The 21,242-nt window shown below is 35.6% G+C and overlaps 2 protein-coding genes across 4 annotated transcripts; one reads left to right on the top strand and one right to left on the bottom strand.

Annotated features, from left to right (window-relative positions):
• Positions 1-1,420: 1,420 nt before the first annotated feature.
• LOC107226285 lies at positions 1,421-17,354 on the top strand. 2 transcript variants are annotated; one of them, XM_046733706.1, is made up of 6 exons: positions 1,421-1,820; positions 3,005-3,179; positions 14,999-15,183; positions 15,298-15,492; positions 16,004-16,246; positions 16,375-17,354. In XM_046733706.1, exons 1-6 carry the CDS (start codon positions 1,740-1,742, stop codon positions 16,534-16,536), a joined length of 1,041 nt encoding a protein of 346 aa, XP_046589662.1. In that variant the 5' UTR covers positions 1,421-1,739; the 3' UTR covers positions 16,537-17,354. The 2 variants fall into 2 exon arrangements, with proteins under 2 accessions (XP_046589662.1, XP_015522533.1); XM_015667047.2 differs by lacking the exon at positions 1,421-1,820 and adding an exon at positions 1,838-2,132 and having other exon boundaries at positions 16,375-17,351.
• Positions 17,355-17,589: 235 nt separating this feature from the next.
• Positions 17,590-20,821, bottom strand: LOC107226281 (zinc finger protein 277). 2 transcript variants are annotated; one of them, XM_046733705.1, is made up of 9 exons: positions 20,654-20,821; positions 20,262-20,484; positions 19,914-20,091; positions 19,490-19,692; positions 19,252-19,414; positions 18,721-18,936; positions 18,363-18,508; positions 17,915-18,022; positions 17,590-17,813 (listed from the first exon to the last, which is right to left on the bottom strand). In XM_046733705.1, exons 1-8 carry the CDS (start codon positions 20,676-20,678, stop codon positions 17,917-17,919), a joined length of 1,260 nt encoding a protein of 419 aa, XP_046589661.1. In that variant the 5' UTR covers positions 20,679-20,821; the 3' UTR covers positions 17,590-17,813; positions 17,915-17,916. The 2 variants fall into 2 exon arrangements, with proteins under 2 accessions (XP_046589661.1, XP_015522528.1); XM_015667042.2 differs by having other exon boundaries at positions 17,590-17,814; positions 17,921-18,022.
• Positions 20,822-21,242: the final 421 nt, after the last annotated feature.

Raw genomic sequence — 21,242 nt, 5'->3', positions numbered from 1 at the left:
TGCGTGTACGAACATATATTGCTGTGGAATATCATATAATTCTTGAGGTTGAAAGACACTAACTCGGGAATTATTTTTAACCCTAAATAGTGTAATTTCTTTCATTCCAGTTACTTGGAGCCCTTGGAGCATTAATTAAACGGATCCGATCAACAGTTCCCATGGTACCATTGAATAGAATATTGGTGGCACTTCTCTTCTGTCGATAAAGAAGAAGTCAGACCGGGAATTTGAGCTCGAAAAAGATATTTCCGTAGATTGATTCGGCTGGTAAATGAGTTGAGCTGTAACTTTCTAAACAAGATGAACTGATTGCAACTTGTTTGCTGTCAACTAGGAAGTACCGATCAATCCGTACAAAATATTTGGAGACCTAGTGCATTCTGGCGATAGGTTAACGCCAACTTTCAATTTCTGTTGAACACATGTTTGTTTCCAGTGTATCGCATCACAAGCCGAAAATTCGATACTATTTGTCAAGAATCCAGCAAACAAACGGAGACACGAAACTTGGTAACTGACAGTAGCTGATAATGAAATCCAGCTTACATGACTGTCACCAATATGCCAACAGTTGGCAAATCGCAACAGTTTTCTGTAATGCTACCCGTTATTCATCAGCGTAAAAGGCTGCAGTGTAAGCAACTGGGTAATTAAAGAAGTAAACTTGTGCGACGAGTATCTAGACATTTAACTAAGCTTGCGATTCACAGACTCTCTAGCCCGTTAGCAGTCAGGCGAAAATGAGATTTGTTGGAGTAAAAATTTCATAGATTTATCCTACAATTCAGCGACCTTAAAAACGATGATTCGCTAAATTACAGTGAAATAGATGTAGTAAAACATGTTTTTTTTTCAAATGCCCATATATGTATCGTGCTACAAAAATGGCCCGACTTTTTTCTGCCCATATGTGTGTCACTGACAGTCAAGGGCTTAATCGAAGAAATATTCCCACTTAAAGTGTTCCCGCAGACTAAAGCGTAGGCAATCTTGAGTTCCGTTGTTCTCTCCAATCTACAACTCCAAATCCGTGCTCATAGATGGATGACAAAATTCCTCACTGCGCATGCGCATCGCTCACTTAAGACCACATCTTGAGAACTCAATAAGATTCGTGTACGTGGATCACGGACTTAACGTAGATGCATGTGATTGTATTTACGTACGTTCAGCCATTGATCAAAGATCTCTAAACACGGCCAGCCAAATGGGACCCCTTAAAGCTATACGAGGGACGAGGCGAGAAACTCGAAACTTTCATCGTTACCAACCGAATCAACAACATAATCCCCGTTGATAATCCCGTAGGTGAGTCGGTAGATGTAGAAAACTGCCGTCACCTCCGCACCCTTTCACTTGCTTTACAACGATACACAAGGCTGGCTATCTTTGTAAATCTTCAGTCACCGCGTGGGCGCAGCAGCGGGTCGCAGAAACGTCGCGATCAGTATCAGAGTGAACACTCTCGGCGCCGTTGAAACGATCGTCAAAAACGTTGACACCTCAATCTCGAATCTCGAACAAATACTGTTGCTAAAATCTTGGGTGACTCGCGAAATTACACGCGGAGCCTAAATCCACATCACATATCGCACGTGATACGCGTGTCTTGGTCCTGATGGCCGTTCGGCGGGCCTCAAACTTCAAACAGAGAAATCTTTTCGAGATCACCGTGTTCAGCTAACAATAAGTAGTTGGCTCGCCTAGAAACTCTCAAAGTATACCGAAACAGCAGCATGCTTGACGTGAACCGTACTTTGGTATACTCTGGTACCCTTATGCAAGCTTCACGTCGCACCAGCAGCGCTCACCAAAAGGTGTCCACACTTATGTCTAGAATCCGCTCTACGCGAATGCCTCCGACAGTGTAACTTGTTTGCTCTTTCTCCCCCTCCTCGTCCCTCCCCCCCCCTCCCCCGCCCCTCCCCTCACCGCAGGACTAAGATCGTCGTTGCTTTGAGAGGAACACACCGAGCATCACCGAATGTCGACACCGGCTCCGAATGACTCCGAAACTAAACCAGCGTTAGTGTACCGTGAACCATCGACGCGACGCCCTGAAGTCGGATGCGGAAGCAAGGCGGATCGGAGTTCCGTACCGAGTGTTCGATTTTTGAATTAGAATGGAGGTAACGAGACTAGCCAGTACGATTCCGGAATGTTCGAAACCTTTGAACCGTATAAGTAACGGTTGATAGCAGCTGAATCATTGGGTGCAGTTAGAAATCCTCTGTTATTAATAAGTGAAGCTAACACGTGCCTGAATCTAATATTGACTCGAATTTGCTAACTTCTATTCTCGTAACAATGAGTATTCGCGTGCACTTTGCCACGATGCTATTGGAAGCTGATGTTTGTTCGCAGCTGTTGCCTGGTATCTTTTGTCGTTCATATCATCCGTGATCTTTATTTATACGTCTAGAGTCGTTGATGTGAGGTGAAGCTTGAATGTGTCAACATCGCCACGTGATTCTTTGGCAATTCGATTGTGCGCGAGTGGCGATATGCGATTCTAGTCTCTATGGAAAAACTGGTTGTTAGTTAGATTTATTTCATTTCAACACTAAAGTGCAAAGGTATCACAGCCCAGCGGCGTTCAGCGCACTTGTGACATAAGGGTCGGAAATCGCTTTCAGCTTGCTGTACATGCCTCTTTTCTCTCTCAATTTACTATCCCGTCCTTATTATACCGGGTTAGAAAGTCCTACGTTGTGGTAAATGTTTTAATTGATGAAAGACGTCACTTATTGTGGCGATGTTGGAACAGCACGAAAATCACTATCCTCATACTTTCAAATCACGTGACACTTGCTTTCTTTTTGATCTGTGATCTTATCGTTAGCGTATTCCATTGCGATGATTGAACATTACCTTGTGACGTACATATGACAATTGACAAAAATAGCTTACATAATTAATTGATTGAAGAGGGTGTTTAACAGTACCTATACACGATTATTGGACAAATGTTTTTTAATATGGTAATTAAAAACGTTTGCAGCGCTTAAAGCAAATTGGAACTGGTCTTGTACATCTAGCTTGGCGCCAAAAATACGTCATTATTGCAACCATTCTGTTTCTCATCGGTCTCTACGTCATTGTGTCGAAAACTTCGGTCACAGAACCGTTACCCAATTATGCGGATGACTTCTTCATCGCGACTATTGGCCAGCAAGGTACGTTTCGCCATAATGAATGAATGAATGAATGAATGAATGAATGAATGAATGAATGAATGCTTCAATAAGTAGATGCAAGGTTAAATAAAATTACGTCAGCAAGTCACACGTTGGAGAAAAACGTGTTATCCATCGGAAGAATAAACACGTGCCGGTTACGAGTCAAAGTTTGGTCACGTGGTGACAACGATGACTCAAAATCAGAGAGTAAAATTTTTGTACGGAAGTATGGAAAAATGCAGCGATAACTTTGTTAAGATTTCGTGATATAAAAATTTTGTAAAAAATTGAGACTTGGTCCGATAGATTGAAATTTGATGTAATGTTGGCGACTCACTTCTACCGATAGTGACGTCATAGCGCGACAAATCTACGCGTCGAATTTGTGCGCAACGGCAAGTTTACAGATTCATCATATTCTCGGAAACAGGGCAGATATAAATTTTGCACGTATTTTTTATCCTCAATAATTTTGGTCGCTGTTAACGATGAAGAATAATCCAACCTTCTGAAATCTAAGAATGACATGAAATATAAAAAATGTGCGAATGTCGCAGAAGTTTAACAAATTTTAACGAAAATTCATTTCGTCTGGTTTGTAAACGTCACAATTGTTGTTCACTTAACAGCAAGTTATAAGTAAGGGTCTGAATAAAAGATCACTTGTTTCGTTGATCCTGCGCCGACCATCTATGACGATATCGTTTTTGGCCATTTTTAACCCGCTTAGGAGCGTCCGGAAAGTCTGAAAAAAATTTTAAAAATCAGTTTAACATTTCTACTTGATGATTCAACAGTTTACATCACAACATTTTTAGTTGTTTAACAAATAGAAATGGACTTGACGTCGAAAAGTAGCTGATTTTCGCGATTTTTTTGTTGATGGTTAAAATACGCTGATCAGTCTGATGTTTTCAATGCCAAATTAAAGCACTCATTAAGAACAGAATATAAATTTTTAAACGTTCATTTCTATTTTCTTTACATTTGTTTTATAAGGTTGAAAATGACTTCGAAAAAAAAAAAAAGATTCCTCACGGTGTAAACGATTGTGGCCGTAAATGTTAACTAAAACAATATTAGTAAAAAGATTATTAATCAGTGTGAAAGCCGTTATCTTGCCAAAGAGACTTTCTTTATCATAATTGACGAAACGGCGGTGGTTTGAATAAAAACTATCAAACTTGGCCAATTTTTTTCACAGTTATTCGTTAAAAAAAAAAGATGAAGATTTCAAAATAAAAGTTTCCATAGCAATAATAAGAATGGTATGAAGAATGTTGTGTCCAAATGTAAGACTGATAACTTGAAAACTCTTCCTTTGAGAGTGTACACCGTTTTGTAAAAAATGTAAAAAAATGAAAGTAAACGTTTCATTAGCGTATTTTAACCATCAAAAAAAAAAAAAAATTTGGAACAATCAGCTATTTTTCGATCCGTTACACCAGCATGATGTTTTAACGATATCGTTACAGATGGTCAGCGCAGGGTTAAAGATTTAAATTGCACAGCTGTTTCATCTCTAGAAAGTGATATTGTTAGTTATACGATATATGTGTCGGATGACCATGGCAACTTTTATCCGATGTATCAATAACTCCATTGTTGCACATGTGCGACATAAATTGAAATCGAGGGATTTACGGGTTACAGATGTAGATCGAATTCTCGGCGAAGTACATAATATTACGAGCGATAAAGTAATTAAATCAATACCTGCCGCGGTTAACTTATCTAGATATTGTATGGGTCTTGAGACGCACCGAGTTTGCCAGAATTTCATTCATAAGCGCCATTTTTCCACTTGTTGGTCAATCTTGTTCCGTTAACGTTGATTTATATCATTTAACGAGATTGCATCAACGCGCGATCTTAATTATACGTGATTTGCGGAGTGAAGATGCTTGACTCAGTTCTTGATTTGCTGAACAATCCTTGAAAATTAGGAAAATAACTTACAATGTGACAGGCAATATATTTTGCAAGAAAATGTGTTATCGAGCACGAATGCGTCGACGACGTTTCGCGGTAAGACTAATCTGAGACAAAACAACCGGCGTAATTATTTTTACAAAATAATTTGCGCATCCGAAACTTACTATCGACGTTAACAAATACTGTAAATTGTCTATGGCTGGCAAAACAATCTCTTTTCGTCAATATTTTGTCAGGGAACAAGTTTGAAAGCGAGTTTGATTCGCTGATCGACATGCGTGAACGGGCCCCAATTACGTCACGTGTCGTACCAAATAATATCGTAATAACAACAAAAGGAAAGGCGGGCTATCATTTTTACGCTGCAGTGGGTTACCGGCTTGTTTCCAACCACCTTCACGACGATGCTGTAGTCAGCCTTTACCGACCGAGTAAAATGTCGTATATTTTGACTATCATGAAACCCTAAAGAGTACTGATGCAAAAATCGTGCGGTAAGCGAAATTCTACACGTAACGCCGTACAAAAATTATTCAAAAACTTGTTGGTTCCACGCGAAAATAACGTCATTAAATGGATTCCTGCAATAAGTGGCAATTCGATTACAGAAATATCCTTTTCGGCATTATTGTTGTGTAAAACACAAGTTTTTTTTGAGTATTTGTATTTCGCATTGTATACGGAATTTCGCTGACTGCGGTATTTTCTCATTAGTGGTGGGTAGTCTCTGATAACAGTGAAAATAAGTAACACTTAATGCGGTCGGTAAAGACGGATCACAGCATTCTCTTAAACTTGACTGATACTAATTAAGGGAGTGTCCTGGTCGATTTCGACGATGACGTATTCATCTCGAAATATCAAAGTGATCAAAGTCCACGCGTGTGAAACGCGAAATAGGGGTTAACAGCCCCATTCTATACGCAATTCTGATAAAAAAACAAAAATAAAAAAGAAATGGCACGAATTCTACTTTATTTCTACGTTAAATGAAAATGTATGCAGGGTTTTTGTTTAGAATTGCATGTATAATCGGGCTTTTAAGCCCTTTTTCGCAATTTGAGATACGTAGTGTCGTGTACAGTGAGGGACAAAAGTATTCGTACAGTGGATATATTTAAATGAGATAAGGAATAATTTCTTTAATTAGTTTATTTATTCAAACTCGTGCTGTTTTATTTCATATCTGTAGACTAACGTAAACGAGCATATAGAATCGGACTTGTTATCCTATGTTGCATATAGTACAGGCAATAGGGGACCCGTTACTCTTGTCCATAATGCACTAAATTACAGGAGTTATTTTTTTTTCATTAATAGGTTCAGTATGACGTACTGAATGTACGTCCATACAATCCTTACAAAATTTAAGGGCGGAAGTGCCGTCATTTTGAGAAAAATCGTTTCGGCCTGTATACCCGTAACCGTGCACTCTAGGCCCAAAATGATAATGACCTTTATTGTAGATAATGATATTTCCTATCTTTTTTGTTGGATAACTTTTTTTGTATCACTAACTATTAACAACTTATACGACTGCCAAAATATAATATAAATTTGAAAAAAATTCCATCAGGTAGTTGCTGTTTTTTTTTTTGCAGTCAAGAAAGCAAATTATTTATTGCCATTTGTCACCTCATCAATATTTTTTGCACATGTTTGAAGAATTTTCATCATTATTCTATGCATCCCGCGTTTTTATTAACCTTCCACCCGATAGTGCAACATAGAAAGCGTTATAACTTCGTAAATATTTATTTGAGGACAAAAAGTTTCAAGTAAAAGTTGTAGGAAGCTTGTGGATCTGAAAGTTAGATTATTAACATTTCGTTGTTTAAACAATTATTCGGGGAGATATTGATCAAAAAGTAAATAAATGAATTTTGGCAGTCGTATAAGTAACAACTTACAAATAGTTAGTGATACAAAAAAAATTATTCAAGAAAAAAGATAGAAAATATCATTGTCTACAATAAAGGTCATTATCATTTTTGACCTAGAGTGCACGGTTACGGAGATATAGGCCGAAACGGTTTTCCTCAAAATGGCGGCACTTCCGCCCTTAAAATTTGTAAGGATTTTGTGAATTTACATTCGGTACGTCATACTGAACCTATTTATGAAAAAAAATAACTCCTGTAATTTAGCGCAGGAAAAAATTCCCTATTGCCTGTACTAATAGACAAGTTGCCGTTTTAACAAGGACAAACGTATTCGTACATATCATGTACATGTTACGTACCTCACTGTATATCTCAACGTCGAAATCGACCAGGGCATGTATAATAACTATGGGCCCTGTTTCGTACAATCCTTGATTACGTTAGGCGTTATCAGCAAAGAATATTAGTTTTCACTCCGACCCAATTGCTTTCCTTATACTTATACCGCATCAAGTAGACATTATCTAGTTTCACAGGAATTTTTGCACTAATTGTTAAAACCGAGGTATCTCAAACTGATTACTTCGTAAAATGAAAACCTTACACTTTTGTCGGAGTACGGAAAAATTAAACTTTGTTTTGAATTGCTCGAAATCAAAAAATCAATTATACTAAAATATTTGGAATTGTACAAAGTTGTTTGCACCGACATATGTACGAAGTTGAATTTTTTTCGTAAGCTCCATTTTTGTTTCAACTCAAATTATCTGTGCATTTTCTTTGATTAAAGATATAATCAGGATACAATTTTCATTTTATACCCAGAATGATATTTTTTGGTTTTGTTAAAGAATGAATATTGTTGAAAATATGACAGTAGAAGTTATAAAACACGAAACTGAGAAGCTTGCTAGTACAAAAACGGCCTTTTAGTGGTTTTTATTTACTTTAAAACGTATCTCTTGTTATCAAGATTGACCGATTTTTTCACATTTTCCGTCGACTGTTTCGAACAACTTCAAGCATGATTTTAGCGAAACTCTTTTTCATTAGAAAATAAAAATTTCGATCACGGTAAAGATTTTGACGAAATTATTTTTCGACGTGGGACATTATTTCTTACCCAAAACCATGCACAAAAAAAAATCTGCCTTCGAGCATATATGTATTTTATGGCTAGAATTTCACTTGCGGGTCCTCTTAAACAGCTCATAATGCAAAAGATCTAGAACGATTTGGAAATGTCCATTTTGTGCGGCAAAATCAGCGAAAAAATCGATGATTCCTTAATTGGTGGCTATCGGGGTTAAACATTGTTCACATTCGTTTGGAATACCTCATATATGCTCCTTATTCCAAGTCTATTTGTCGATATTACCATTTTGTTGCTTTCTTTGCAATTTTACAGAACTTATTTATTCAGAAATTATTTATTATTATTAATTGGGCCCTATTGCTTTGGGGCCCATAGGAAGGTGCCCAGTCGGCATAGTGGATAAGCCGGCCCTGATGTTTGCGATATCGTTATCATAGGTATACATGGATGACAGCCGTAGCGGTGTCGCGCATGAAATTGAGAGTGCTAAAGTGGAAGTGAAATTTTTCTATCGCACATATTGACGAATGCATGTGATGCAACAAAAGTGACTACTTGAGTATTTGACCAATTGAAGCATACCTTCGGTTGCTACAAATTAAAAAACCGGTGAGTTTGACGTCACTGATTACGAATCTGAACTCAAAAATTGGAAATTCAAAATTTTGGATTCAGCATGGCTGACTAAAAAGCAATCAGTTATTCGATTGGGATGAAAATTGGATTTTTAAAGCAATTTTAAGAACGCTGATGACGGATCTGAAGTAATAAACTAAAAATTATAAAAAATGGATGACTCTTTGGGTCGACTACTGTGGATATATTAGTTTTGATTTAAGACACGTAACAAGTCATCTTAAAAACCGGTCTCGGTTACACTTTACACAAAAAATTCAGCGAGTTCCATAGACGAATGAGAATTTTAACTCATAACATTGTGGTGTGAATAATACTCTGAAACTCGGTACATATTTCATTAAATAATAAACGTGTGAGTTTCAGAATATCCCGAATAAACATCAAAAAGAAATACAACTGTTCCAAAAGTCGGAGCTTTTCGGAGCTTTTCTGCCATCCGACTATCAGGAAAATTTTTTGCGTTGTAGTATTAAATACTGAATGTAAGGCAAACTTTTTTCTATGGTAAACTTTTGTTTACAGTTGGAAATTTCTTGGTCCTTTCAGTAAAGTTTTTTTCAAATAAGAGTAAATGTCCAAGCGTTTTTCATCGTAAGACTTTGACCGTCTATTTTATGATTGACATTTATCGAAGATAAATTCGAATATTTCATGGAATATTTTATTTCGGAATGAATGCAAAAATTTTAGAGAACCTCATTTTCTGAAGTACTTGACATCACAGCATTGGCAAAAAAATTTTAGAGAAGAATTTTCGTCACAGGGGATTTCTGATATTACACTTTCTGTACGGTTCTATAGCTTGGGAAGGAAATAGAATCTGTTTCGCTCTCGTAACGTTCCATATTGATTTATGAAGGATGAGTTGGCCTTCGCGAACGATATTCGAGCCGTAGAATATTTCAGAAAAATTAGTACTTTAATTCGAAGCTCGGTAGATCATGTAATATGTGTCTGAACCACCATTTAAAAAGAAAAATTACTTCGATACTTAAGTGTTTAGATTCTTGTATACAATTTTCGTAGCTCTGATAACTCGGTAAATATCGAAACAAATTTAGTGTCTAATCTGAAATTATTGAGGTTGCTGATTGGTGAATTAGTCTCGTAAGGGAGAATCAAATTCAGGAATTGTTTGGACTAATCGTAAGGAAAAATACATCGCGGGCAGTTTTTTCCTCATGCCGGCAAAAGTTAGCTTTTCAATTCTAGTTCACATGTAGTACAGCCACTTTAATGCTATTTTTGCGGTTAAAGCGTGGAATAAATGATGTATTACCAGTTTAAACAGCTAAGATTCTCTAACTCCTAATCAACTAATACAACTAGCTTCAATACATTGAAACTTGTTCGTTAATTCCAGTCTAGGATGATGAAAAGTAATCGAACAAAGACGCTGATCAAATTTCGCAACGCCAAATTTTATGCTTTTTGATAAACAAACGTCAGGATTGTTATTATACACCAAAAAGAATGTACAGAAAAACAATTTCAAGCAATTTTAAGACGTGATTGTGGATAGACTTCGAAGTCATACTAATTTTGAGGTTACATTTTGGCTTTAACAATTTTCAGCGTGATTCTGTCAAGAACGAAAAGTTGCGGATAAGAATCTATTTTTTAATCAATACGCTATTCAAAATTCTGTTTGAAACATTGCAACTGGAGGAAGTTGGACCGTTTGTCGATATTACCAGAATTCGAGAGGAACAACAAATCGGGTGAAAAACAAATACCGAGTTAAAAAAAATCACAAAGATTCGATTTTTGAAAATGGAAAATCACAATTTGATTTTCGGATAAAAAACTACTAAGCGTAACAAATGTAATACTTGGAGGAAGAACACCCGGATATCTAAATTTCAAATACTTCAATTTCACAACAATCTACAATTTGACCAGAAAAGTTTTTACTTTTCAAATTCTGATTGTAATAAACGCTGTTTTGAGAGTATCAATTTTCTCCACCCGTAGAATTTAAAATGTCAATCACTATTTGGAACAAATGGTTCGATTCTAGTTCCTAATATCTTCTGAATAAACAGCCTAGAAGCGTTTCTTTTTCATCAGCCTTTAAGTATACCATTTTTATACGGTTATATAAAACCAAAATGTCCGAGCTATTATATAAAATCAGACAAACTGCTGAATATATTTGAATTTCTAAGAATCAACATTGTCATGAACCTGTAATTCGAATTTTTCCTCTTTACTTCTAACCTTCATTCTCAATTACCGACGCTTTTCCAATGTTTGCCCAGCGAGCTGTAGGTACTTATATAATTATACACACACCTGTGCATGCGAATAGGTCACCGCTTATTAATTACAATTATTATTCGGACCAATAACTGAGTTAAGTATCGTGCAGGCTTTGTCTGATAGAGATATTGTCAGAGTTACGACTTTCCATATGGCATTTTGCATATTTTAAACACTTAGCGCTAGTCTTGAGCTATATCCAAATACCGTAGTATCTGTGGCAAAAAAAGTACTCAGACTGAGAAAAATTAGCATTCGTTGTAGTTGCTAGGAGATGAAAAAAAAAAAAAAAGAAAAATAAGTATACTTACCATTATAACGGCTTGAAATTCGTAACGTCGATGTAACGATGTATTTTTAGGAAAAATCCTTGTTTCGGAGACTGTCGAATATTTGAAATTTAGTAAAAGCCGTCATAAAACAGAAGACAATGATATTTTGGAAACCTGACTTCTTTAAAGTCATTTTGAAAGTTCAGAATGGTCATTTTTGCTTCAATGTTTCGTTACATCAACGTTACTAACTCAATTCCATATCATCAATACCCAAGAATCTGAAAATCGAAAGGAATAGATATCACTTTTTGCTCGTATTATCTACACTGCTGATCTATAAATTTTCTTCACATAGTGAGAAATGCTAAAATATATTATACTGACGATATATTTTTTTGTCGAAAATAAATGCAACAATTTATTGGCATGCATGCATTTTTCAAACGTCTGTATAAAAAATAAATAACTCCGGTATGAGAATAAATAATTTTTTTTCTCACGTAAGTCAAGAGCTACAAATAAACGTCGTATTAGCTCAGCATTCAAAATTCAAGTTTTCAGGTTCAAATGTACGTCGATATATATGTATACAGATTAGTATTTTTTATCCGCCCCAGGAAAATATCTCGAAAACTAGAAGGTATACAAGAAAAAGTTCAGGAACTCGTGTTCGCTGAAACTCTTCTCACAGAGATCAGTAACAAAGTTCAAAAATTACACGAGAAACGAAATGATTGGTAAATATACCGGGACAATCTCTTGAAACTTGAAACTGAACTGCGCATGCGCCAGTTTTATCGGCTGTTTGTGCAGGCTGGCCATCCCGAGTTTTCAGCCGTAAAACTGTTTCTGGCGGCGATGTAGTTGATACGAATTTTCGAGGTTAGAATCTCAAATAATTGTGCTAGCGACTCGAAAAGGTTTGGGAAGCATTTGTTATCGGATCGGAAAGTTGATTCTTCAAAGAACGGTCGGAATTTAATGCTTATGCTCTTTGAAAATTAAAACGTACACATTTTGCGTACGTTGGCACGCCTGCATCGCGGACAAAAATATCGCTGCGCGAAAATTTCGCCGACCAATGAGACTGAATTACTTGGCGCATGCGCGGTTGATTTTCAAGTTTCAAGAGATTGTTCCGTTATACGTACATATACAGAACGACTTCTTACGATTGCATGGTTCGTCGTCTGCTAAAATTTAATGCGCACGCATCGAAATCCGAGGGCGACTGTTTGCCAGGGCGACCAACCGTCATAAATTCAAACGACAGTTCGTTACGATGTATGTAACCTGCATGAAAGTGTGACAATTGCAAATTCAGCACACAGGTCTGGAAACTGGTCGACTTTTTTTGGTGGTCAGTGCCAATCACTGTCTCTTTTTAAGACCGCTATCCGCTGAAAATCGCCATAGCTCAAAGAATTCTTTCTATTCGGCGGACATGTTTTTGGCTAGTTCTCGTTAGTACGAGTCTTTAGCAAAAATACAGTTAATTTTCAAAGATTTTAAATAAATCAATTTGTTGGACGAGTACATTTATTCAGGAATAAATAACAGAATTTATTTAGAATTTATATGGACACTGACTCGAGGCATAATCGTGATTGTAATTGTATTTTTCAATCTTTGGTAAAACATTACCAAAAGCTCCGAAAAAATGTCAAATTTTTAAATCAATGTTTACGACTTCTGAAACATTTTTTCAAAACACAAAAGTTGTTTTTCCCGAATACCTGCAAAAATATAAGTTTTCTGACGAAACAGACGTTCGTCAAAATTTTAAGTTTTGCCGAGACGCGTATTTTCATTCTTACACATTTTTTCGCTTACTTGTATAACTTCCGTTCGAATGGTTGAGCACCAGAAATATAAGTTTTTCTCTCTATAAACTTTTATGAAGCCTGATGACAGATGCGTAAATTATCTGTGACAGGGTTATCTCAAATTGATTCGTCAAGTTTCATAGCTTCGTTGACACACATAATCCACGGAAAATTCTACCGGATTTTGTGTACGTAAGTTAATCACTCAACATGTTGAACGAATGATTAATGATTGTACTGGCGAAACTGATGTAAGATTATTCTGATTATCTTCGTAATTATAATTACTAAAACGTATCGATTCTTTGCTACCATGTTATACCTAGCTCTCTAATATATATATATATATATACTAGCAGCAAGTTTGGTGACGTAATACCATCTGCATCAGGCGCTACATTAGTGCATGATATATATTCTAAAGTGGAAATTTAATGTAGTAAAATTGCGACGCCATTCTGCACATTTTAAGTAGTGCAGAGACATTTTACCAGCGAATAAATAATATATTGCAGAATTCTATACAATAGAATAGTTGGTGTATTGTATAGTTAATAGGCCGGTATTAACGTGGGATGAATTTAGATTATGGCGAAGCATTATATGCTCTGTTGCGTATAGCAGTATTAGAACCTACGATATACATTTTAAGTGAATCTTTCAATTGTCTCTTAAAGTGGAATGGAAATTCTTTTGTTCTTTTTATGAATACACAAAAATACGCTGATGGAGAACGTCAAAGAATTTCAGGAAACAATCATTGGAATTATTTTGCGCACAAGAATCATTGAAGTATTTTGTTGTTAGCGCAGAAATTTGATAGTAGAAATGGTTATTTTCAGGGGAATCGAATAAATGTTAGACGTGAACAAAGGATACAAATCAGCCTAAATTATTTCTGTTCGCGACTGTTTGACGAAATGAAAATTCGTAATAAACAGCCAAGATTTATTGAATCTCCATCCTTACGCGTGAAAACTGAAAAGTATGACAATTAGCTGGCCTTCACTACTTATATTGATGTGCAACATGAGTAGAATTTCTATTTTTATTATAGGATGAAGTTACACTTTTTTTTTTGCATAACGCGGTCACGCATCTAGCTTAGAATAATCTAGAATCGACACAAAAAGTCGTTTTATTCGTGAGAGATTGAAGAATGCCTGTATTGTTGATTAAGTGTCACTGTATTGCGTTAAAACTTTTTTAATTGATTTGGTTAATTTGACCGTGAAAGCTAACCTTACTTTAGGCTCAAAAACTCTGATTTAGCGAAATTTTTTATCAAATTATTCAACTAATCAAGTGAATAGTTTGGGTAATTCAGAGACTTTCTGAAAACCTCTGAATTAATGTTCATGGCGATGAGCAGCATCAACTGTTATGAAAATCTTAAGAGGATGCCGTAGTTATGTTTTACCGACTGAGTAAAATGTCACTTGGTTTGACTATCATCAAATAGCGTAATTCTACCGGCTATGTCGAAAATACAATTGTTCAAATATTTTTCTACACATTGTGAGAATAATATCAGATAATCCAAATATGTATCCTTGCAATTTAGTCGTGATTTTAAATTAGACGAAGTACTTTTGATGTCATTATTGTTGCTTAGTATGAGCATTTTTTTTTTTGATATTCTTGTTTGGCTGCAAGTTTTTGGCATCAACGTCTAGCACTAATATAACATAACCGCGCGCATGAACAAAATTTTACTCAGTCGGTAAAAACTTACCAGCTTAAATTCTGGGAAAGTTATTGCAACATTTTTTTGAGCAAATAGTATGGGATATTCTTAAAGTTTCTGAAAATCTCTGAAATAATTTTTATTATGAAGATATTGTATTAGATTGAAATAAAATCAGCACGGATCTTATATGAATATTAATTTTCTGTTCAGTCGAAAAAAGCAACTACAACAACAAGAGCATTTCCATGTTTGATCCTGGACTTTTAGAGGAGATGCGGAAAAAGTGGATAGTAAATAGATACAACGCATCGTTGCCTTACAATCTCGATAACCCAGAAGTGATCGACCCATCGATGGGACAAGCAGCGAAAATCAATGAAGTTTTCAAAAACATGGCAAGTCGATTTTTATGATTTACACAATATCAATGTAACGTACCTTTCGATTTTCTTTACTCTCAGACTTTCCTCTAGCTGGTAATCCAAGTCTTGTTTCTTATCTATTTTCAGACAAATGGGTTTTTTATAGAATGCGGTGCTTACGACGGTGAGACCAGAAGCAACACTTTGTTCTTCGAAAGATACTTGAACTGGACTGGTATTCTCATCGAGGCTGATCCCATCAACTACCATAAACTGCAGCAGAAAAATAGAAAGGCATACTTATCCAACACTTGTCTTAGTACTAAAAAATATCCTATGCTGGTAAGTTGCTTTTTTCCTCATAAAGTTTTTAACAACATTTTAACTTTCACGGAGATGCTCTGGTCAGTCTTTACCAATCAAGTAAAATGTCGCTCATTTTGACTATTATTGAACTCTATACAGAATTATTGTGAAAATGCTGTAGTCAGTACAATTCTGCATGAAATTTCAAACAAATCTGTCCAAAAAAATGTTACATTTAATGAGAAAATAATGGCAGGAACTGTATTCCTGAAACAAGTGGTAACTTAATCGCAGGCATATATTTCTCGGCATTATTGCGTAAAACAAAACTTTTTTGGGGTAATTATATTCCACGTTGCATGTAGAATTACGCTGACTGTGATATCTACATGCTTTGACATTAAGTCACATTCAACACCACCAGTAAAGACTTAATACAGCATACTCTCAAATTAACATCGATACCGTAGGAAGTGATCTTACCATTTCACTTATCTTATCATTATATCTTGCAATTATTTATGGCCAACAATAAATTTTCCTTCAGGGAACTTTTCTGATGGCTGATAACATCGGTCGGTTACATACGGAACACGGTACTGATGAAGAAGGCTTGGAAAACACTCCAGACGTGGCCCATCACGGCGAGCATATCAAAATACAGTGCTTACCATTGGCATCTTACGTCGCAGCGCTCGACTTCAAACGAGTAGATTACTTCAGTTTGGATATCGAGGGACAAGAGTTAGAAGTTCTGGAAACGATTCCTTTTGACAAGATAGATATAAAGGTGAGAACAAAACAACCGCATAATGAGACAAATTGATTTTCAGGGCCGAGCTCTTACAGTTATAATTATCACTGACTTTGCAACTCGTGCAAGAACCGCAATCAATAAATGTTTGTTTCTCTCTTCAGACTCTTTCCGTCGAATACATTCACGGCGACAATAGTCTTGAGCTTATGTCGTCAATGATGGCAAAACGAGGGTACGATGTTATCGGCTTGGTAACGCACAAGAACAATCTTGCAAATGATTTAATATTTGCAAAAAAGGGGTTTAAAGAGTCGTTGCACTGAGCATGGCCAAAGATTGAGTTTATTGCGCTTTCGCAGACAAGTTCATAGCTTTTAACTAGTCTCGAACACGTCGAAAATTTACTACAGTGTTATATCACTCAAGAAAAATTGGACATTCAATGGATCCGGTTTGACTGGAGTGTTCAGAAGATTCCGATTGTTATTGCAGAACCTTTCTGATTATCTCATTCCTACATGACGAGTATTGATAGTCGTATAAGCAGATGTACATACATATAACTCGACTCAATTTACTTTACTATTGAATCTCGCACAAGGATTGTATGTATATCTGAAATGAATGCTTTTACGATTTTCCATAGTTAGGATAGATTTTCACTATTTTAGGGTAACCGTAATTGCGATTGACGAATAAAAGTAAATTAACGTTCCTGAGACATGACTGGAGTGTAAAATCTTGATGAAATTAGCCTGGAAAAAGACCAAGAACAATTTTTCACTTAAATGTGCCTGTTTCACTGTTGGGTAATCAAATTACAAAAATAATACCTCGTTTTTTCGATTTTAGCTATAAATTAAAAAAATTGTTGTAAGAGAAAATATATTTGTGAATTGCAGTGGCCTTGCAATAGAGATTATTAATAGAGATATATCGCGTTTGTTCAGTGATATAATCAGTACAGCAACGGGTTTGTTGTACGAATAGCTTATTTTAATATATCTATTTATATTTTGAGAATAACTGTATACTGATGAATAAAAGCGAAGGCTTGTTATTGAATGCTCTGAAACGTGAGTTTGTATATTACTTAAATTATGGTATAATCGATCACAGACATGTGTAAATGCGCTTTATTTTCGTCGCAAAAATATAACGAACCTGATTTCTTGTCATAAAAAAAAAAAAAGAAAAAGAAACCAATATTACATTTGTATAAACCTTCTACACACCAATAACAGGATATGGAATTATGTTTCATTTCTAACATGTTGAGGTAAAGAAATCAAATTCTTGATAGTCCCGTTTATTTTTTGAAATATCGTAATTGCTGACTCACAATGAAATACTTGATATACTTACCAACAACATAATTATAGTAACGCGAAATATATATATTTTTTTTTTCTTTTTTTACACAAACTTTTAACATTTTAATAAATTATTACGGGCAATCATAATTTAACTAAACATACTTTTGTACAAATAATCATTTCTTACTTTTTTTTTACAAATAACCTCACACTCAATTATATGTATATACATTTTACAGTTCGATTTTTAGTCGGTTGAGTCACAGTTTTATTCACAGGTTGCTCCTGGAAAAAAAGAATTTTTTTAATTCAGTTAGTCAAAGCTAATTGCGAGGTAAGTAGTTGAAAAGCTCATTGTCAATAATTATGATTATCAGTTTTCTACCCTTACATTTCTGCAGAAAGGTTATCCGTATCAGAATCTTGGTTGTCGCCACCACTTACTTCGAGATTATACAGAAAGGAATCGTTTTCATACGTTGGAAAATAGTATCTGGAATATCAAAAAATAAAAAATTTTAAAAGACAGCAAATTCTCTACTGGTGTTTCAAAAAATGATATACTTAATCTCTGATTTATCACATGAAAAAAGTACGGAGTAATTAAAGAATTGTTGAAAATGTTTAGCGTACAGAAATTTACCGACTAACTATGTTTTTGACAAAATCGATTTATTGAAATACTAAAATCAATATTGCTTCTTTGATTGTGAGTGAAACTGATTCCAAATCATGAGAAAACGATAAAGCAATTTTTACTGTCCTGAATAAATGAGTGGAATTTTCAGATTTGTGTTGACCCGGATTGGGCGATGTTGCGTTAAAATACTTACTCTGGCTGATCCCAAACACGACGAGCAGGTAGTTTACAATGGCGTAATTGACTCATGTGTTCACCAAGATCATTTGCGGCCTCATCGCAAAATACGCACTTTTTTTGTATGTGAATTTGTCTTCGTACAAAATTTACTATCTTCACCTGTTGAATGAAATGAATGAGAATAGCAAAAAAAAGTAGAGTGACTTTCTCAAAGAGTCAGATTTTTTTTTCATACCCCACCAACATTTCGAGAAGATATTGAATAAAATCAATTTAAAAAAAAAGTTATTATTATACACTCTAGGAAAGTAATAGAAATTAATTCGTTATGTTTTCGAAGAATATTCAAATTTTTATATTATTTTTCGTACCCTCTGATAAAAATCGCAGTCTTTGGTTACTTCCTCAAAATTGAATTGATGCTTGCTGATCATGTGACTGAGGATGTTAGCGAAGTCGCGATTGTTGTAAGGACAAAATAGACAGACTACATCGACGCTTTCTTCATCCCAATCAGACCATGCATTTTCACCATCTTCACTGCCGCTGGTGAAGCCAGTTGGATCCTCAGAATCGTCAACACAATTCTAAAACGGAAATAAAATGATCTTGCCCTTTATCACAACAGTAACATAAGAATACCAAATTTTGCAGATTTTACCTACATTTCAAAGATATTCTACAAATTTTTCAACACTCTGCAATCTTTACTGTGATTTTATAGAACAGTTTAATTGACACTGAAATAGATTTGACAGATTTTTTTTTGTCAAAACAACTGGCAAATACAATTTGAAATGGGATTTTATAATCCAGCATTGCAATATTAGAATTCATCAAACATTATCTACAACATTAACTTCTGTTAATCCAGTTAAGATGTAGAACTATGAAATACAAACCTGCTTCTGTTGTGAATTTCTGTCGGGTTCCAGATAATTGATGACATAAAATTTGTCATACTTTTTGTCCGCTGGATTAAGTGTTTTATGAAGTTTCTTCCGCATGTGTTCTTTCAGTGTATTACGATCCTTGAACACACCTTCGCAGTAAAAACATATCAGTCTGAAAGGTGGAAAGAATACATTGAATCGTAGCTAGGAGTTTTTGAATCCCAAGTTTTTCACCATACTAGCATACTTCTCAACGTTATTTTGCAGCATGTCCAATAACTCGTCGACGAAAACTAAATTCTCAGGTCTTCCGAGTTGTAGATTATGCTTTCGGGAGAGATGCTGTAAGTAAGAGTTACGCGAGCCTGAGAACTCGGTTCGACAGAACATACAGCCACGCTTGAAGCTTGTGTCGGCTCTCTCCTTATCTTGCTGCGCCAGGACCCATTCCTATTCATAAAAATAGAATCTTTCACATGTTTGCAGAATGGGCATGACTGAAAACAAACCCAATTTTCTGAGACGTGAGATAAAAAAAGGACAAGGTAAGAACTAAAATCATTCATTAATGGAATTCAGTTATTACTGTAAAAACGTACACTACAAATTGTGCACATATGGTATTATTTTCTTGTTACGAGCACAAGATTCTTTAGACTGATTGTTTTTACCAGTTTGGCCTGTTGTATCTCGAATCGTACAGTTTTGTCCTCTGCAACGCAGTCAGATAGCAAGAAGTACGGTTCGTTTTTACTTGGCTTTCCATCGGGGGTGCAATCCATCAGTAAGGAAGTGCAGAATTGTGTCAATGGAGCTTCGCTTAGTTTCACCCTCCAGTAATGAATGTAGCTACCCATTTTAAGAAAGTGAAATTGCAATTAGGAACGACAACGGCTTATTTATTACATATAAATTTCTAGAATCGCTCAATATAATCCAATAAAGATACACGCGCATGAAATAAATAGGAGAGCAAAATAACAGATGATTGGTAAACAATTTTCCATCTTTCTAGCCACCTTTTGAGGGACGCAATTTTCTCAACATCCCCGATGACAAGCCGATGCTGTGTGAAAATATGCGTCAACATTTCTTGTTGATTGTTAGGAAGCAAATACGTCTCTTCGCACAGCAGGCATCTAGTATCTTGAGGTCTATCGTCCAATTCAATAAACTGCGATTTACATTTTGAAGAATTGCAGGTGGGAAAATTGAGTGGCCCAAACATGTGAGAGAAATTTCCTGGAAGCAACATGAAGATACTATTATGTTCGAGGATGTTCTTAAGCTGCGTCTCTAATATGCTTAGAGTCGCCTGGTCTCAAGTTTTTACAACGATCTCTCAACAAAATAAACTCATTGAGGTTAAGACAGTGGATAGTTGAAATAAATGGGCTAATTAAACGTTTACCGGTGTTCATGGCTCGTTCAGCCATGATATACTTTTATTCATTTGCACGTCGGGTGAATGATGGAACAAATTTTGATGTTTGAACAGTGTTTTTTTACTCCAACTATTTTTTCTAATTGGTTAGTAACTACTCGTGAGCTAGTTTTAAAAGACCTACTAATACTGTTACTACTTCTTAACAGCTGATAACTATCAGTTGGTAAAGCAGATGCTCAACTTGTTGTGTTGAAATTTGATGGTAACGCACCGATAGTTGGTAGAATTCGTGATTGATTGGTATCTGCAGTACCGGCAAAATCCAGTGACATACCGACAGAGTCAAGCGGCGTACCGACAGTGATGATTGATCTTTTTTTTATTTCCCGATCACCTAAATGAAGAGACGCTAAGGATACCGATCGGAATACGTAGTACATAATACAGTCGAAATTAAGCAGATCTAAAACTTGATAAACCGTTATATCACGGAGAATTCCAAAATGATCGTGGCAATTATTGTTTTGCTCCAATTTCTGTTAAACTGTATGGAAGGCGTACTTTTAGAAATATATCCATGCAAATACGTCAACTTTTCAAAATTCTATTTCAT

The sequence above is a fragment of the Neodiprion lecontei genome, chromosome 3 (genome assembly GCF_021901455.1).
Source record: "Neodiprion lecontei isolate iyNeoLeco1 chromosome 3, iyNeoLeco1.1, whole genome shotgun sequence".
NCBI lineage: Eukaryota > Metazoa > Arthropoda > Insecta > Hymenoptera > Diprionidae > Neodiprion > Neodiprion lecontei.
This window is presented reverse-complemented; position numbering and strand designations above follow the sequence as displayed.